This window comes from Bactrocera dorsalis, chromosome 2, assembly GCF_023373825.1.
Source record: "Bactrocera dorsalis isolate Fly_Bdor chromosome 2, ASM2337382v1, whole genome shotgun sequence".
In the NCBI taxonomy this organism is placed as follows: domain Eukaryota; kingdom Metazoa; phylum Arthropoda; class Insecta; order Diptera; family Tephritidae; genus Bactrocera; species Bactrocera dorsalis.
In genome coordinates, this window is record NC_064304.1 from 101,354,846 (window position 1) to 101,373,798 (window position 18,953).

At 35.6% G+C, this 18,953-nt stretch overlaps 3 protein-coding genes across 8 annotated transcripts; 2 read left to right on the forward strand and 1 right to left on the reverse strand.

Moving 5' to 3' along the window:
- Positions 1 to 4,183: 4,183 nt before the first annotated feature.
- LOC105226002 (homeobox protein 2) lies at positions 4,184 to 9,436 on the forward strand. Its single transcript, XM_011204715.4, has 2 exons — positions 4,184 to 6,125; positions 7,300 to 9,436. The coding sequence occupies exons 1-2, from the start codon at positions 5,032 to 5,034 to the stop codon at positions 8,246 to 8,248; spliced, it is 2,043 nt and encodes a 680-aa protein (XP_011203017.1). The 5' UTR covers positions 4,184 to 5,031; the 3' UTR covers positions 8,249 to 9,436.
- Positions 9,437 to 9,712: 276 nt separating this feature from the next.
- On the reverse strand, positions 9,713 to 12,711 carry LOC105226001 (ribosomal protein S6 kinase delta-1). Of its 2 annotated transcripts, XM_029550071.2 has the most exons (6): positions 12,663 to 12,681; positions 12,492 to 12,604; positions 11,631 to 12,429; positions 10,630 to 11,569; positions 10,066 to 10,285; positions 9,713 to 10,006 (listed from the first exon to the last, which is right to left on the reverse strand). In XM_029550071.2, exons 2-6 carry the CDS (start codon positions 12,585 to 12,587, stop codon positions 9,803 to 9,805), a joined length of 2,259 nt encoding a protein of 752 aa, XP_029405931.2. In that variant the 5' UTR covers positions 12,588 to 12,604; positions 12,663 to 12,681; the 3' UTR covers positions 9,713 to 9,802. The 2 variants fall into 2 exon arrangements, with proteins under 2 accessions (XP_029405931.2, XP_049303335.1); XM_049447378.1 differs by having other exon boundaries at positions 12,492 to 12,711.
- A 374-nt stretch (positions 12,712 to 13,085) lies between these two features.
- LOC105225999 (centrosome-associated zinc finger protein CP190) lies at positions 13,086 to 18,352 on the forward strand. Of its 5 annotated transcripts, none has more exons than XM_049447375.1 (4): positions 13,086 to 13,191; positions 14,131 to 14,575; positions 14,641 to 16,986; positions 17,126 to 18,352. In XM_049447375.1, the coding sequence occupies exons 1-4, from the start codon at positions 13,187 to 13,189 to the stop codon at positions 18,161 to 18,163; spliced, it is 3,834 nt and encodes a 1,277-aa protein (XP_049303332.1). In that variant the 5' UTR covers positions 13,086 to 13,186; the 3' UTR covers positions 18,164 to 18,352. The 5 variants fall into 5 exon arrangements, with proteins under 5 accessions (XP_049303332.1, XP_011203007.2, XP_011203009.2 ...); XM_011204705.4 differs by lacking the exon at positions 13,086 to 13,191 and adding an exon at positions 13,460 to 13,715; XM_011204707.4 differs by lacking the exon at positions 13,086 to 13,191 and adding an exon at positions 13,460 to 13,706.
- The last annotated feature ends 601 nt before the right edge of the window (positions 18,353 to 18,953 follow it).

Sequence of the window (18,953 nt, forward strand, 5' to 3'; positions counted from 1 at the left end):
CAATATGCTGTAGCGATCCGATCTACACAACATTCCCGGAGATCACCTTTTTTAAGCAATAATCTGATCATGATCATTTCTTGATCATATTTTGTCAAATAAAAAAGTAGTCTATTTAACGATATGTATTTGATCGTTCAGTTTGTATGAATTGAAGCAATTCTTCTTTTCACTTATTTATAGAAACAAAACACTGTGCCTCCGCGTATAACTATTTAAGTGCTGATATTTAAGAACACTTTTCCATACAAACTTCTACATATTATTAAAAAACATGAAATGCCATAAGCGGTGGTTGATAATTTTATATGTAGAAAGTTTTTTTTTTTTATTTTTAAAATTCGGAACGAGCGCAACACGTGACCCACAGCGGAACAACTGACGTGGGCACTACTCAAATGGGTATCTTTTCTTGCTAATGAGATGGAAATAAACACAATACTAACTGAAAATTAGACTCCGAAAAAAGAGGGTCGACAATTTTATGCGCTTATGTATTTATGTGTGCATACAAAACATAGATAGATGGGCAGAACCTAACACATCGAATTTCTAAGGACATGGGAAAATTGTTGGCTGACCTAAAAGCACTTACAGCTTAAATTGCACGATTCAACAAACTTATACACTTAAATAAGTATGTATGTACATATATTTGATAGTTATTAAACGAAATACTTGAAAACTCGATATATTTTTGTTATTTTGCAATTTCGTCAAAAGTAAATCCGAACTATGTACATACATATATGTAAAAATATTTATAACATTAAAATCTACTGGTCAGCTGATAATCAGAGGGTGTAAAGAAAAAGAAAAACGTCAACTTCGGCTGCCCCGAAGCTTTGAGACCATGCGCAGAAGCATTCCTTATAGTAACTATATATATAACTAAATTTATAGTTTTAGAGCAAATAAGGCAGGTATAAGTTAGGATGTATCCGAACATTTTATACTCTTGCAACTTGCAAAGAACAATTCCTTCAGGTGCTGGAAAAACTTTGTATTAAAAAATCATGGGTAAAGTCAGCGGGATCCTGATATTCGTTATATGGGGCCTAGGTCAAGTTTTCGCCCAATTTTATTCACCTTAGGCACGAAGATACACTGTTATGTAAACCCCGCTCTCTACTTTTCATTGAATTAACTCACTTATTGGCCGATATATGCGGTATAAAGTCTCTCGGAAGTTTGAGAATCTTTATATTACGTACATATGTATATGTACATATGTATGTGGGCTATCTGATTCAATCCATTTTTGACATATCAACATACATGAAAGGTTTATCTATGAATTTCAATTATGTCCCACATAATAACTGATATTTTTGGTCAAAAGTTAACTATAGTTGAACAGTTTTGGTCCGATTTGGATAAATTCTGATCATGAGATGACATACTTCAAAGACATTAATCGTGCAAAATTTTATTTCGTGAAAGTGAAAGAATGAAATGGAATTAAAATTGTGTTATACGGAAAGGAGGCGTGGGTGTAGTCCGATATCATCCATTTTCACTCTGTGGCATACAAAATTACGAAAGAATGTAAAACACTACTTAATTTGGTTGAATTTGGGTAACGAAATATGCAATTTCACATAACTGTGAACGGTGCCACACCCATTGTCCAACTTTGATCCCGGCTTCTATAAAGCCGTATCGGAGGTAAATTTTTATGTCTCTGGCGTATTTAGCTACTGATTTATCGCAGTTGTAGTGGTTTTTATCAGTACCGTTATATGGGGAGTGAGCGGGCTTATGATCCGATCCAATATTCACACTGACTGTTAGGATTCTTATAGGATTTATCCTGAGCGAATTTGGTTTGAGAGATATGTTCATTAAATTTATTAGGTGAAGTTTTTTTTAAAACTGTTAACCTCTTGCTACTGCGGTCGACTGCGTCAAATTACAGACCTTTATCTATGTTCAGTGCTTACTTATGGCATTTTATAGGTTTTTGTTTAATGGAGTTTTGTGGTTCAATCTACCATGATCAGCCCATCTACCAACTCATCCTCTCTTTTTCGAACGACCGACAAACAGTCACTCGGATTTCAACTCTACTCATCATCCCTATTATTTATAGTATATACTAATATATGGTATATAATCCAATATCTAACTCGATTACTTTTAGGTGATACAAACAACCGTTAGGTGAACAAAACTATTAAAATCTGTATCAACATGTGGCAAGAGTATAAAACAGCCAGTCAACGAAAAATATTTTATTAGTTCTTCCTAGCCACGTAGTTTCATATAAATAACTTTCAAGTCGATTAAGACTATTTAATACGGAAAAAAGTTTTTTATCTCGATTGGTCGTTCAGCTTGTATGGCAGCTATATGCTATACTGGTCTGATATAATGAACACCTTCTTGAGGAGAAAATGACGCGATATCTCAAAAACTGATTGACAGACAGACATAGCAAAATAGACTCAGCTGATCACACTGACTATTTCTACATACATATGGTACATACATTTATTTTATAAGGTCTCCGACTTTTCCTTCAGAGGGTTACAATATTTGTGGGTGTGAAAATTATGTAGGTCGAACAATCATTACTTTCTTACAATAACTACTTAAAACATCTCCTCTAATTATGCTATAACTTCTTCAATAAGTACAAAATAATTTTTCGTCCTTTTCATAAATCACACAAACTCATGTATTACCGCAAATCCAATGCAAAATATCGGTCAATTCCGGAGATCCTTTTACATTCATTAACAATTCTCATGCCATTAAACTGCAACCTTCCGATAGCGTAGCGTAATATTACCCGCATTCTCTTCAAAAGTTATTCACTATTTGATAGTTGAGGGCGCGCAAGCGCTCACGCAATCTATCTTCAATCGAAACCAAACGTTTGTGTGTGTATGTGGTTTTGGCACCCCTCAATCGGAAAGCATAAAACAATTTTTTTATGTTCTTTGCCTAAATCGCCTGCCGCATGCTTATGCTGGCAAATAGAATATTTGTGCATCTTCAACGCTTCTAAGCATTCCTATACTTATGGAATAATGGAAGGGGGTTAGACAATATCATAGCAGAAGAGCAGTTCGCATGCCAAATTATAAACATGCAGAAAGTTTTGAATGGTGAGAAAACAAATTCAACTCAGCACCCGCAATAACGTTGACCCAGTAGGAAAAAATGCCTTGCAATTTTACACCGAAGATCACATTTCACAGATAGGTCCGAATCAATCTATTTTTTTCCTAGATTGGTACAAAGCGCAGTTTAAATTAACCCGTCTGGGTCAAATTTGATTTTGACAGTCAAGGAGGGGGTTCAGATCGAGGAATATTCCTACCGGGAACGGTGTTCTCTAAGGAAGGTATTCTTCAACAATGATTTGCAAACTTTTTGCTCAACAATTTCATTACAATCGTCCCGGGCCCGATTTTCTCTTTACATTCCTGAATCTTGAATGTATATAAACATACCGATATATAATTAACAGAGCGTTTTATTATTTTTTTAACACCAGAGTTTCTGTTATTAAGTATATTGGAACTGCTTCATGTGTGAACAACAAAACCCAAACAGTCGACTGCTATTTATGTACATACTTTCGATCTCATACGCGTAAATCCACATATGACTTAGGTTTTTGTAGCACTTGACTTGTCTTAAGAATTATCTTAACAAAAGTACGCAATGGGTTACAATTTTAGAAAACAAAAATTTTCGATTTAGTTGAAAAGAGATCATCAAACATTTACTTTACTGAATATGTATTAGAAATAAATGCAAAGAATTAACAATTTCTTACCTTTAATAACCAGCGTGTTTTACGCATACATTTTGATTTCATAACATATTTTACCACCAGGGATACTATCGAATCCAATATTTTCATCAGTAAATGCAAACGTACATAATGCAGTACGCAAAATACAATACAGTGTGTGCAAGCCAATCGTGAAAATCAAATAGCTTTAACGCTTACACTCTTCACACTCATAAATATGTGATCGACTATTGCGCTCTTACATACAACAATGCATTGGTGCACAAAAATACGATTCTGCGATTCGTCTACCCTTAAGTAGGCGCAATGCACGATACACAGCGAGCGGTCAGCCATTGCAATGCGCTGATTGGTCGAACGACAACCAAAGCCAATTGATGGCTAAATTGGGTATAAAAAGGCAATCATCGTTTTGTGGGCACAATTAAGGGCACAGACTTCGCTAGAGTTAGACACGCGTTGTGTAAACGGTGAAATCAACTATTAGCAATCAACAATACGCGCTAACAACATATATGCAGATATATGTTTCGTGTGTGTCAAATAGTAGTTTTCGAAATTGTTGAGAAGTGTTGACAGTTTATTACTGCTAGCGAAGAATACTAGTCGTTTTTTATTGAATCGACTTAATTCCTTTAATTAAAGCGCTTTGGTGACATGAATTAAAACTCACCCGAAAGCGGGATCGCTGCAAAAATGTGCATATCTACGTGAATGGAAAAAGTTTGCGCAAATCTGTGTGTATAAGGAATGCGGTATAGAGACTTTGAATGGCCGAACGTCTGAATAATCAATTGCGACCGTTCTGCGATAAATGCAATTAATTAATTTACAACAATTTAATTTTGTGGCCTGCAAAATCTTCGGAGTGTTTAGTGTAGCGCCACTGCTATCAATTACTTGCAGTTATATTAATTGGTTTTGATTTAATTTTCACGCGCACATTGATTAGGTCCATTTGGATTAATCACATAGCGAATATAAGCATACGGTTATATGTATACCCGATATCTAATTGATTGATCCTATATCTAAGGTGAAAACGCTTGAACCTGCAATAATGGCATCGTCTAAGTTAATAAAGAAATCGGATTAAATCTGGGAACATATACTATAAATACCAATATACTAATGACAACGGCCGTAAACTTTGTCAAAACATTTTAAGTGAACTCAAACAACGACAACTTGAAGGCTAGAAAAAAGCAATCGAACAACACAAATTATCTATACGCACATACGCTTCCATTTTTTCATTACTGATGTTAGACACAAACTATTGCGCCAGTGCCGAAGTAGTGAGTGATTTTCAAGTAAACATGGAGCACACTACCTTCGATGATCAAATTTTTAACGATTTCTCTGGACCGCTTAGCCCTTTGGGTGCCAAGCCGCTAGCAACAAATGTCAATGGCGTTAACTCCACTGGGGCACATGGCGTGCATCCTGTCATGCTAGGACTACCGTCAAACTCAGTACTACCACACAATAGTAATGGCGAACTTTGTAACCAACGATTACCCGACTGTAATACACTACTGCCTGGAGGTTCGCCAAAGCTAGATCCCTATAAAACCCCTGACTATGGTCAAAAATTGGAATACAGTACGGTAAATAAAATGGGTTGTTATTCGCCCACTCAGAAATATGAATACATCACAACTGTTGCGCCTAATGGCAATAATCCGCACAAGCTCGACCATCATTCAGCACATTCACAACAATACTCGGCCACACCGCCCCCAGCACCAGCCAGCGGTGGCGTCGCTAGTCCTAATGGTCTGATGCATCACAAACAACTACACAATCACCATCAAACGCCTATGCTAGGTGACTATCACACGCACATGTCAGCCGGTAGTGGCAAAATCGACTACTCGCCAAATTCTGTGGCAGCAGCTGCCAAGTTAGAGTATGAGCAGCACATGCAACAGTTGTACGGCTCTAGCCCCCATCACGCCCCACATGGCCACGACGGTAATGTCGGCACGGTCGCACTCAACGGAAATGAAGCTGTGCAACAAGCAAATGGCTTAATCTCCGGCAGTGTGACGCACACTGGCAACAGCGATGGTGTCCTAATTAATTCCAACAATGGTACCACAAATGTGGTGGGCGTTACAATAACTGCAAATAATCAAACATCAGCAGGCAACAATAACAAGCACAAAAAAGCAGATGAGATATGTCAAATGGCATCATTAAATTCTAATGGTGGTGAGGTGAATTCAAATGGTAGCGGCGGCAGTGGATCCAACGGCAACTCCAACAGTGCCCAATCGTCGACACCGGCGGCAAAAAACAAAAATGAGAAAAAGAAGAGCGATCCCAATGGCATCAAGAAAAAGAAAACTCGGTAAGCAATGAAATTAATAATAATTATCAATATTGTGAATTGTTGGATGTAAGAAATCCATGCGTTTATATGCCATGTTAATACCAAACTTACCCGCACAGCGTGCGGTGCTTATTACTTTTTATTACTGTACATCAATACATACTATAATTACATACATACTACTAGATGGAGTTTATTATAATTTTACATATCGAGGGAACTGTTATTCAGTTATATTTGAGAAAAGGATTTTCAAATAAGAAATCAACCACTGATTATTTCTGTAATTATTGCATGAGACCATAAATTTCTAAAAACTTATCAAAATTTAAGATCCCTCCAACTGCTGTTATGTTATATCCGGTTCTGGTGAACTTAAAAAACACTATTTTTGCCGTGAAATGTTCTGACGTTGGTCCGTTTAAAACTTATAGGTTCTCTCCATCTATCGAATAACATGTAGCCGCACAGGTGGTTCTATCACAAAGTTTGAAATGAACAAAATACTATAAATTAAGAAATAATACTATAAATAATATGTTCATTTATTAAAGTTTTCTATACTAGAACATGATTTTTGTCGGTAAGCTTCTAAGGCAATGATGTATATACTATGTTGGTCCGATCTGAACAACTCCTTCGGTGATTATACAGTTGGGCTTGGACAATAATCTATGCCAAGTTTCGTAAAGATAACTCGTCAAAAAATAAAGTTTTCCAAAGAACACGACATGATTTTAATCACTCAGTTTCAGTTATCGGTAAAAAATTGGGGAAAAAGAACGTTTATAAAACTTCATAACGATGTCTCTTAAACTGAGTGACTAGTTCGCGTATATACGGACAAAATGACTAAGCCGATGCAGCTTGTCATGCTGATCATTTAAATATATATTTTATAGAGTATCCAATGTTTCCTTTTGGGTGTTAAAAACTTCATGGTAAACTTAATGTATCCTGCTCAGGGTATAGAAATAGATTATTATTTCATAATAGAAAAAAAATTGAAAAACACACTTCTTTAGTCAGATCATTCTTCGACATCCATTAAACTTTCAAAATACATGGACACAAATACAAAAGTTCAAATACCTGAACCATTACTTACACTTTATATAAACTAAAAATGTAAGAGCAATAGAAAACTGATAAAACTGCGCAAATTTTAATTACATCTCTCGTTCACTTTTAGAACTACATTTACTGCCTATCAGCTGGAAGAGCTAGAGCGGGCTTTCGAGCGAGCTCCTTACCCCGATGTGTTCGCCCGTGAAGAACTCGCCATCAAATTAAATCTTAGTGAGTCGCGCGTACAAGTTTGGTTTCAGAATCGTCGAGCCAAGTGGCGCAAACACGAGCCGCCACGTAAAACCGGCTACATTAAGACGAACACACCACCGACATCTTCGATGAACACGTCACTTGGGCCGCCATTCGCTACATTCCCGCAAACTACTACAGTCACGCCGCCTGGCAGCATGGATAGCTGGACAAGCTATCAACCGCCATACGAATTGAGTCCTCAATTCAGTTTGTTATCACCGGCCGCCAGCCCATACGGCACCTACTCAAGCCAATACGGCACTTACGTACACGAAAGTCAACTATTCCCGATGCGTCACTTTGAATATGGCAGTCCACCACGACTGGAGATGAACGGGCCCAACAGTGGCGCCGATGATGGCAGTGCATCGCATAAAATTCATGCGACCGAAAGCGGCTATGGCACATCTGCAATCGATGAGGCCACTGCAACCGCGCATATGAATGATCACAATGTCGTTGTGATGCATCATCAGGTCACAAGCAACGGCAAGTATTTAACCAATGAAGAGGCAAAATATGTAAGTGTGGGCGGTGTGACGCACACATTAAACCCGTTGGATCCACATCAATCGAATGGTGGTTGTCACATAACCGATACACAATCACACACACACGATAGCAATATAGCGATAAAGCAACAACACTATGGTAGTATTGTAGCTGGATCGGTAAGTTCTCAAAACATTGAGGAAACGTGCCATGATGGCACCACAACTAGTATACAAACTGTGATCAAAAATGAAGATCACGGCAGTGGGTCAGGCCAGGGTGCCAATGTGACACATAGTTATGTGTTGCCGCCTTTTTTGCACTAAAAGAAATGCTCTCACATCAAAAACAGCCACACCAATATCGTCAACAACAGCAAACACACTGGTCACAACCGCCAGTTGGACCAATAATGCACGACACTCATAGGCGACGACATATTCTACGAAATACCAGCTACTCACGAAGTTGTTTTCAGCGTCCAATTTGAATGCAATTGAGACAAACAAATTCTAAAGCCAGCTAGAAGCTTCGTGCATATGGGAAATTTATCGTGATGAGCATTTCAAAATACAATATATACATATATCCATATTATATACACTTTAATTTGATAATTTCGGTTCCTTTTTGTTTCTAATATTACATGTTAATGCATGAATAATACATACATATGTATGTATATAAATACATACAAGATATAGATATAAAAATATATTAGAATGTACATACATATGAAGGGGGTAAGGTTAAGTTATTAAAATGTAGTAAATATACAAGCAACAGAATCCATAGTCTTGCCATTTTTTCAAATAGTTAATACTTATGGTAGTTGCTAATCGTCTAATAAATAAATTATTAGGTAGTAGAACCGTAGAAATTAATCGAAAAAGCGGGAAACAAATATCCAAACATTCAATTGATTTGGTTTTTGAAATGTCATACCTGTTGTAGCGCATTCGTATGTGCCTTATTACTGTATTAAAGATAGTTTAGATTATACGTATTACTGATGTAAATTTTTCATTTAGTCCTAAGAACTTAAATGCATTCCAAAAAGGCTTTAGGTAAAATACAAACACACAAGAATTTTTGTATATATGTACATACACTATGCATACATATATGAAGCATACTTTATTTTTTTTTTAATTCCTTTTTACACATTTAAACACAAACTGTTGTGAAATTGACAATACTTTTATGTATATTATATAAATTGTACAATTTGTAAAACATTGACACAATTTAGTTTTTCTACACACAATATAATTAAAAATTAAGCTTTTTGGAATAGTAATAATTACATCATTTTCTAATTGAGTAATTTATATGCCATAAATATTTAGAATTTTTAAATATTATAAGAAATTTTAATAACAAAAACATTCTTTTTGGTTAATACTTTTAATTTAAATTTGTTTGTACTTTCTAATAAGTTTAATAAGGAACAAATAGATAAAAACTTGTTTAGAACATATTCACTAAAGGAAAATAAAAAAATATTGCTGAAATTGTATTTCTTTATCAAATAGTTACAGTTTTTCCAAAATCCTCCTTTGTTTTACAAATATTTTGTTGAATTTGAAATGATATTTCAATAATTTTTTTTTCCTCATTATAGAGCTAGTAATATCTACGGGAAATACTTTCGCTCAGTTGCCGGTAAAAATAGCAAAACACATCGAAAGAAAACTGGTTTAGATAAAATTATGTTTCAATGGTTACATCGGACAGCAACTACTCTGTAACCGAGAAAGCATGCAACAAAAATTATTAATAATACTTACATACGGGTACATACATATGTATGTATTTGTATTATAGTTTGTATATGCTTATATATCAGTTTATGAGTCGTTATTAATATTCTTGTGATTCTAATCATTGCGTTGCAAAGTCTCCCAATCCGTACCGATGAAGAATGCATGATTTTGTATTTGTTCATAACCTGCGCGATGCTCTGGCGTTTGTTGCAAAAGCGTTTCTATCAAATCCTTAGCACACTCCGATATTTCAATATTTTCGGGGTATTGTACAAAGCCGTACAAATCAATGTTGCCAGGATGTGCTAATTTGAAGGACTATAAAATAAATGAATATATAAATTTCCTTGAACAAGAAATTTAACTTATTATCTTACGATTCCTATTAGTAATTCGTAGAGTATAATGCCATAACTCCACCAGTCTGATTTTAAGGTGGGTGGACGTTCAGGAGCCACGTAGTGACCGTCTAATGCTGTCTGACTGTAAGCTTTGTGCATATAATTATCGGAATCACTGAGCCCTTCATTTTGATAAAAATACGTCAGTAATAATTGACCTTTTGAACCAAGCAGCAAATTATCCATACGAAGATCGCTAGCATATGCGAATATTATAAAACAATATTTGTATATTATATTAATTACTTCTATGGTATGTATAAAACTCAACTACTTGAAAACAGCTGAAAGGGATATTAAATGTGGGATTTATATAGTTTATATTTAGGTGAGACGATAGTTAAATTTTTTTTTATGCTTTAGCGAAAGCACTGTAGTTTATAGTTCTGTTGTAAATATTATTGTGATTATTTTTAATATTTTTAAGATAAAACTAAACCAAATTCAAAAAAATATTGGAAACTATTTTCAACAACAATTTTAAACTCTTTACATGGAAATTTCTAAAAGAGAAAAATTATAAATTTATTTACCACTCACCTCAATATGACACCTTTCCCATGCAAGCTGTGTATAGCAACCGCTAACTCTCGCATCCATTGTTTTAAACTAGCTTCTGGAATTTGCGAGTTTTTAATAATACTTTTATTCATGAGCGGAGATGAGTGGCACTCTAAATTGTTAAATGATGTACCACCCATTTTATCCGATTCCTGTGTTATGTCTTCCAATTGCTTTATCTGATGCAATGTTTTGGACACTGATTGGAGCAATTTATGGGACGAGCGCACTAATTCTCTAAATTCCTCAGATTCAGAAGGCACTATGAATTGATCATTTGCTTTAGGTGTACTGGAAAGGCGAGTATCTTCATCATGACCGTTATTGTCGCTACAAAAGCTTTCCGCAACAACTGCCGAAGCATTGGTGATATTTGATGTTTGAGAATCCACATCGTCCGGAAATAAAGCGGAGAAATAATTACTTCCTCTCGACGCTACTGTCGGTGTATATGAGCGCACATAGTCATACAGACGCCCACCTTCCGCATGATTTAATAGTAAGAAGATTTTCTGTTCTGACTGAAAGAATGCCAATAGATCTACCATAAAAGGTACGTGTTGTGGCAAAAAAACGGTTTGTGTAGGTACATTACTGGATGGTTTTTCAATGCCTTTCATCACATATGTTGTTCGGGGTTCAGGTTCAGTTACACAATAAACCTGCATTACACTCTCCCCTAGAATTTTCAAGACTTTATATTTGGCCAAGTGGTTCCATGGACGTTCGAGATATACAGAAAGTTTGCCGTCAACTGTGCACTCTGTCACATCGATAGATAACTGAAAATTTCTTGTACCGTGCCAAACTCCAACTTTGGTATTATTAGTCAAAATTTTCTCATATATGTCGTCTGCTCGTGCAAGATATTTTGAAATTTTAGCTTTTGCAATAAATTTACGATCATCATTGGTATCATCTAAAAAAAAAATTAGGATAGTTTAATAAAGTTTAATTTATCTTTTAATTGTGATTTTAACCTTTCGACCCAATCAACAATACTTCAACGCCACGTTTATAACGCGCATGAGCCTCCTGAAATTCTAAATTTGCTTCGGCTTGAACTGCTTTACTAAATTCTAATGCTGCTTCATAAATATAGTCGCTATCTTCACTTTCAATTGAAGCCATAGGCGTTAGAAAACGTTTGTAATCTTTGCAAGGAGTCTCCTCCAAGCTATCATGATCGTTTAATTTTGGTTTACTTGCATTTTCCAAATCTAATATCAGTGAGTTACTACCACAATCGTTTAAATATGGTTTTTCGCCAACAGTGTTCTGTTCATCTATATTTTCCAATTTTGTGTTCAAGGGATCAAGTGAGGCGATGCTAACGTCTATATCATAAGGGTCGTAAAGTAAATCAAGTTTATCACATATTTCCGCTATCGCCCCACCTTTAAGACCCTCTCCGGTATACAATTGATGCAACGGTGATGCCTTGGTTGTGGCCCTTAAGTTATTTTGACCACTGTTTGCAACTCCTCCCACTACGGTTTGTTGTGCTTCACTAAAGAACTGTGTGAATGCGTGACATTTGTAGAGCGCTGGATGTTGAGCAGCAAAATCCAGTAGCTGCAATATGTATTCCTTTCGCCGACATATAACATTTGGGTCGAACCGTTTGAAAAAACTACAATCTGTAGGTTCAGGAAGCTGCCCTGGCAATTTTAGACTACGATGTCGACGTGATAGCTCTCGATGTAAACGTTTTATATCATGAAAACGTTTCCAAATTGTTAAGCAGGTTAGAGCTTGAGGAAGAGCCCTTGGAAATACCTATTGAAAGGAAAAATATATTATATATCTGAAAAACATAATAGATTTGATTGAGTAGTTACGATTGAAGTAATTTTGTATATAGTATAACCGGCTTTATGGGTTAGCGTGTCCGTAACTGTGAAGCTATGAATCCATCCACCAAGATTGGGAGTCATTTTATTGTATTAGTTTCCTTATTTATATAAAAAATACTTTTATCAAATTGACATATTATTTATTGATATATGTACATGAAATTTGAGCAGTTTTTGTAAACATATGTTACCGAAAGTGTGCTACCATATTAAAGAATTTAATAAAAACCATGTAAATAACATCTTTACCGACAAGCATCGGTGGCAACTATAATTTGTTAAATTTCTCTTCAATTATTATAAAAATATTTGTAAGAGATATTAGTTTCGAATAATGGAGCTAAAATTTGATTTTAACAGAAAATTAAGCAAAAAATATAAATTGTAATTTATTAGTGCACCAACAACTTCTAAAAATGCTCAAAATATTTTCAGGAGATATTCGAATGTTCATTAACAGATTACAAATACAGATTTGACATTAGTTAGGTAAGATTTAAGAAAAAAATTAATAAAGCAAGTGTCTAAAATGAAGGTTTGCATTAATTTACGGGTATATGTATGACATGTATAAAAATACCTATTCTTGAAAATTTTGATGAAAACTCAACTAATGTTTACATGTGCTTCATTCGTGAAAATGTCAAAAGCCATAAAAAAGCTCAAGCAAAAGTAACTAAATGTGGTACGTTTTCAATTTAAAGAACTAATATATTTAGTCATTTATATTATTTTCAAAAACTCTGTTATTGTTTCTTCAAAAAACTCTTCAAATTTATTCACAGTTATTTAAGGATAACGAACTTTCGATCTGCAAAAGTGAGTTGAAGAAAACCTTGGTTTTGTTTTGGTGCTTAGTAAGGTTTGTCGTGTCTTTAGAAAATGTGAATGCTTAGCTTTTCAAATACACACACCTTAAAATGGCGCACAATGGCGTTTCGTTCATTCGGCGTTAAGTCGCCATATTGGTTCTTGTTTTCGGAAAATGTTAAACGACGAGTAATTTTTTCGTTTTCTCTGCATTTTCGTAAAATTCATTTTCGAGCAGCGGCATAGTAAAAGGCAAAAGCAGATTAAAATAAATTTGCCACAATAATAAATGTTGTAAACATTTTGCATTCGAATTTTGACGTTTTGTAACGCCAAGCCGTTAAGTTTTATCAACAACTATAATAAATCAAACAAGAAACGAGAGTAGAAGTGAGAAAAGTAAATCAATAAATTTTTTAAAATATATATTTGGATAAATTTATAATATTACTCTATGGTAGATATTTTCAATAGTGTAAACGGAACGGAAATTAACTAATGTGATAGTTGTTTTCATTGGAAGAACTTTTTGTAGTACTGCCTCCAATATATTTACATGCCTATTGCAGTACAGTTTCTCGTACTTTGCATGAGTACACCGATTTAGTAAAGTTCTGTGAAGAATGTGAATACACGGGTACGCAGTGGGGGTACGAGCGTTTCAACTGATTTTATGTGCTTTTGGTAGAACTTTACTTTCGCTTTATTATGAAAGCTACCAAAATTTATGTCCATGCCAAAAGTGATAGATTTGTAATTTGTTTTTATTTAGAATGTCAATGTAATTTACATAATTTATCTGTGTATTTTATAGTCGTTCAAATATCTGTTCTAATCTGGAAAGTTACGCCACTGATATGGGTGAAATCAAGTCGGTAAAAGTGGACAACTGGGGTGTCTTCTTCCTACAGAAACTACAAAATTTCTTCAACAAGACCGACTACTGCGATCTTACACTACAGTTTCGAGACAATTCTCAACTGAAGGTACACCGCTTAGTGCTTAGTGCTTGCACAGATTATTTTAATGTACTGGAGCAAACATGCGAAATGGTAGATGATGCGCTCATCATGCCTAATGAATTACAAGCCGATGTTGTTGTACCCATTGTCAACTTCATGTACACGGGGACATTAGAATTCGAGCTAAAGATGTATGGTAAGCTGTTACGAACAGCCAAGGATATGAACATGACAGTTTTACTTAAGTTGCTAGAAGCACATCGTCGTACGATGGAAGGTGTAAACCGCATGCAACGGGTATGTTTGAACATTAGTTCTATATATGTATAAGAAACTAACTAATGCCATTTAAATACTTACAGCCGCCTAGCCCGAAACCATTGCGTCGTCGTGTGCCTGTAACTGGAAATTTGCCTTTACAACAGCCCGGCGTTCAACAACGTCGTATATTAACATCGCCAAATAGTGTTTCTGGTGTTCAGCGTCGTATAGCGCAAACAAAGTCGGTTAGTACCAATGCATCTTCATCAACTCCGGCAACTGCACAAAGTCAATATCGCCAACAAATAGGATCAACTTCTTTAATAAAAACTAATAGTGGAAATAGCTCTAATACAAGTCAATGTCGAACACAGTTTGGCAACCAGTCCATACAAGAATCACATCAAACTACTATTAAACAAGAGCCAGAAGAGCCATCAGCGACATCGCCATTTGAACAGTTACGTAAAGGTTATAACAATAATAAACGACCCGCCAGCAATACTTTGATATCTCCGCCAACAAAGAAATTAAATATTGAAGATGTAAAAGAATTTGCTGAACAACAGCGAATGAGAAAGCAGATTGCTGCGGAATACGGTGATGATCAAGGCGAGTATGAAAGCAGTATGATGGAAGATGATATTCATAATGATGACGATGACGACGATTTAGCGACTTCATCTGCGGCGGCTACATCAGCTGCCATGCAACCATCCACATCGCGTCAAACGCAATTACAACATGGTGCCACCACTATCACCATTAACCAAAATGAAAAGCCTCCTACTATTGTAGTCAAAGATAGTTCCAATTCCAAAATGAATCATGCTAAAATAATCAAAGAAGTACTGCGTCAGTATCCGCATTTAGTAAAGAGTAATAAAAATATTAAGTTGAAGATAATGCCAAGCTCTGGTGACCAACCACAAAAAATTATTGTAAAGAAAGAGCAATTGGAAAGCATTACTAGTAATACACAAAGTCAGTCTTCGTCTCAATCACAATCAGTGCTGCGGGGACAAGCTTCCTCACAAACTTTATTGAAACCAATGGAGAAGTCTCAAAATAATTTGAATCAGACAGTGTTGCAGCAGCCAGCAGTACCGAAAGTTTCACCATCAACTACATCAACAACGCCTACCAATGTGAGTGTTGGCAACGTCGCAACGTCATCCGCAGCTCCCGCCCAAAAACGCCGGATTGATAGTAAGACAATGCATGCATTAATTGCATTAGGCGCAGAAAACACCACTGGCCCTTGGTTGTGTCTACGTTGTGGAGTTAATGGTCGTCCAATAAGTATTCCATCGTATCGCGGTTTTCGTCGCCATTTGATCAACACACACAAAGAACAAATTGATCCAGCTCTATGTGAACATTGTGGCTGGCGTTCAAGCACTAAACGTGAACTCCATTTCCATATGGAAGTTGAGCATAAGGTGAAGACTACTTCATACACTTTCCCGCAATGCTTGTTGTGTTCTAACTCATTTTTAGACACAAACGCACTGAATAAACATATGGTTGAAGCGCATCCAGATGAAAATAAACAGCAATGTATTTATTGTAATAAAATATTTGCACGTGAGCTACAATTATATAACCACATGAAAACTTACCACAAAAAGCAGGCTTTAGAAGATGGCATTATAGATTATTCAGATGAAGAATTTTCGGAATCGCAAGATGCCAGAGAAGTTATAAGAGCACCAGACATTGCATCAAAAGAAAAGAAGGAGTCAAAGATTAAAATAATATCTGATATTAGTTTACCCAGCGCCGGAACGATAATCAATATGGAGAGCAGTAACGTGTCTACTGACATAAATGCACAAGTAGGAATTATAAGTGAGCAGCAGGAATTTATGGAAACAAATGAAAGCGCAATTATAGCTTCCGAACCAAAATTCGTTACTGTCGATGGCAACGAAATGGTGTTGACAGATGAACAACGTCAGGAGATAATGGCGCAATTGAACCAAGATCATGGCAGTGGTGGGGTCGTAATGGTATTGAATGAGCACACTGAATATGCTGCGGAAACAACGGCACTAAGCGAACATCAAGACAATATGGAAAGTGGCAGTGGTGAAAAGGAACAGGCAAGACAGGAATCTAATCTCGAAGCTGAACCAGAACATGACGAGGAAGCAATGGATGAAGGGGTTGGAAATGTAACAGCTGAAAATGCATCTGCAGTTGAAGACTTCGACGATAGTCAAATTTATAGAGAACTCACTGATACCCAGAACACACACGACGACGCAGAGGGAACTTCAGACGTAGTTAGTGCCACAACAGTTAATGACGATAAAAGAAACACTTCCAGCGGAGGTGGATTAGACGAGAGCAAGGAATCAATAGAGAACTTGGAATGGGCTGAAAACTTGATCAGTGCCCACGAGATGGCTGACCAAGAAATAGAAGCTAAACAACAAGTAAAGGTACATACATACAAGAAAAAATTCTGTGTAACTTTAATCTTTGCATTTATGTACATATGTATATGTATATAATTTGTTCTCTATTAAACTAGTGTGTGTCGATAAATCAAATTTTATGATTTCTAATCTAATATTTTAGGAAAATAAAGATGCCGATGCAATAAACCAAAAGCTAAAAGAATTGACTGGCGACTGGTCAGAGGATGAAAATGATGAAGAGCAAGAAGCTCCAGCAGCTGCTTCAAACACAGATATAGACGCAACAGAAACTATTGAAAATATATTGGAAGAAAAAAATAATGCCATTGAATCCCGGGAAGAACCAACAATAGAAGAAAATGTTGAAGTTGTTGAAAAAGTGAGCAATAAATCCGTGGAACAAAATACAGCCGACACCGAAAGTGACATCGCAGGTACACCTGAAGACAATGCAATTCTTCAAGATAATAATCCCGCGTACGCTAATATGGATGTAGATGATGCCAAAGGAGACGAAGATGATTTAGATATGCTAATGAAAAATCTACATAAAGAGGACACAGAAGCACCTGAAATAGAGGACGAGGAAAAAGAAAACGAAGGCCAGAAAGTGGATGAAAGGTCTGTTGAGGATCTTGAAGTAGCAACACAAATTGAAGATATTGCTGCTTCTTCGAAGGACACGACAGCGGTCGAATCGGGCAACATATCAGAAGAAGAAAATAAAACAGATAATACTATTAAAGCTGGTATCGCCAGCGACAGTTCACTTCAGCGTGAGATGCTGGAAGAACTTAACATAAAAGAGGAATTCATTTCGGAAAGCCCTTCAGCAGAAACTAAAATAGCAAAAGCATCGAGTGTGGAAACTCCAGAACCTTCTACAACAGAAGTAAAATCAACTGAATCGAGTGCAGACACTGAAGTAGACGAAGATAAGGATACAGATGTAGTCATTGCTGAGAAGCCTGATAACAGAGGTGAACCAGTTGAAGATAATGACAAAACTGTTGAAAACACCATAAAAGATGTTCATGCAGAAACCAGTGAAACAAGCAAAGATAATGTCGAATCAATAAAAACGACAGAACGTGTAAACAGTCTTATTAGCGAATGGGCTGAAGATGAAGAGGAAGACGAGCAAATAGTAGCTCCTCCTGCAGCAACAATCACAACAGAGGAAGAGGGAACACTATGAGATCTAGATTTAATTGCAATGTAAGTTTTAATCGGAATAACAATGATGGAATATGCATATGTACTTTTAGATACGCGCGTTGGCGCAATACAATATGGATACATAAATATTTACATAATAACTAAGCTGTTACAATATTTTATAACCACTAAATATGAAATAAAATCCCTGCTAACGTTGCTCTATAAATTAATTGAATATAACTTTGCCCAAGGTTTACTTCTGTCAATTCGACTATTGGCAAATCCATTATTTTGAAATTGGTTTAATTGATTAATTTGAGAGCGTAATGAAGAAGATTCAATCTTCAAAAATTAATATTACAAATATTCTATAACTATTGTTTTTTGTGTAAATGTTTATTTTGCATAAAATGTTGGGAAATTAAAAAAAAAAAGCAATCCTCAAATGGATTGATTTGATATTTGACTTAAATTGTTGATCTATTTTAATGTCTTGTTTCTTTCATCAAAAACAAAAAAAAAATCATGCGAATTGGAATATTGTATATAAATATATGAATCACAATAATATATTGAAATTAACATATTTAATTATAAGTACATAGCATACACACCTAGCCATTCTGAAAAACGATATAAACATTAATAACAGAAAAATTGTGCATATAATTGCATATAAATACAGAAACAATTAATAATAAGAAGTTTAATTAAGTTTGCCCGAGATTAATTTTTAGACGTATTTACAAACTTATTCTATGAATATTTAAATTTTATTCATGATTTTGGATGGTTTTGGTAAAAGAGTGAATTTTCTACCAATACAT

Coding starts and splice junctions, on each gene's coding strand:
- LOC105226002 (XM_011204715.4), top strand. CDS start 5,032: ATGTTAGACACAAACTATTGCGCCAGTGCCGAAGTAGTGAGTGATTTT. Junction 6,126..7,299: donor ATCAAGAAAAAGAAAACTCG/GTAAGCAATGAA, acceptor GTTCACTTTTAG/AACTACATTTACTGCCTATC.
- LOC105226001 (XM_049447378.1), bottom strand. CDS start 12,587: ATGACTCCCAATCTTGGTGGATGGATTCATAGCTTCACAGTTACGGAC. Junction 11,570..11,630: donor ATTGTTGATTGGGTCGAAAG/GTTAAAATCACA, acceptor TTTTTTTTTTAG/ATGATACCAATGATGATCGT. Junction 10,286..10,629: donor GGGAAAGGTGTCATATTGAG/GTGAGTGGTAAA, acceptor CGCATATGCTAG/CGATCTTCGTATGGATAATT.
- LOC105225999 (XM_049447375.1), top strand. Junction 14,576..14,640: donor GTGTAAACCGCATGCAACGG/GTATGTTTGAAC, acceptor AAATACTTACAG/CCGCCTAGCCCGAAACCATT. Junction 16,987..17,125: donor AAGCTAAACAACAAGTAAAG/GTACATACATAC, acceptor CTAATATTTTAG/GAAAATAAAGATGCCGATGC.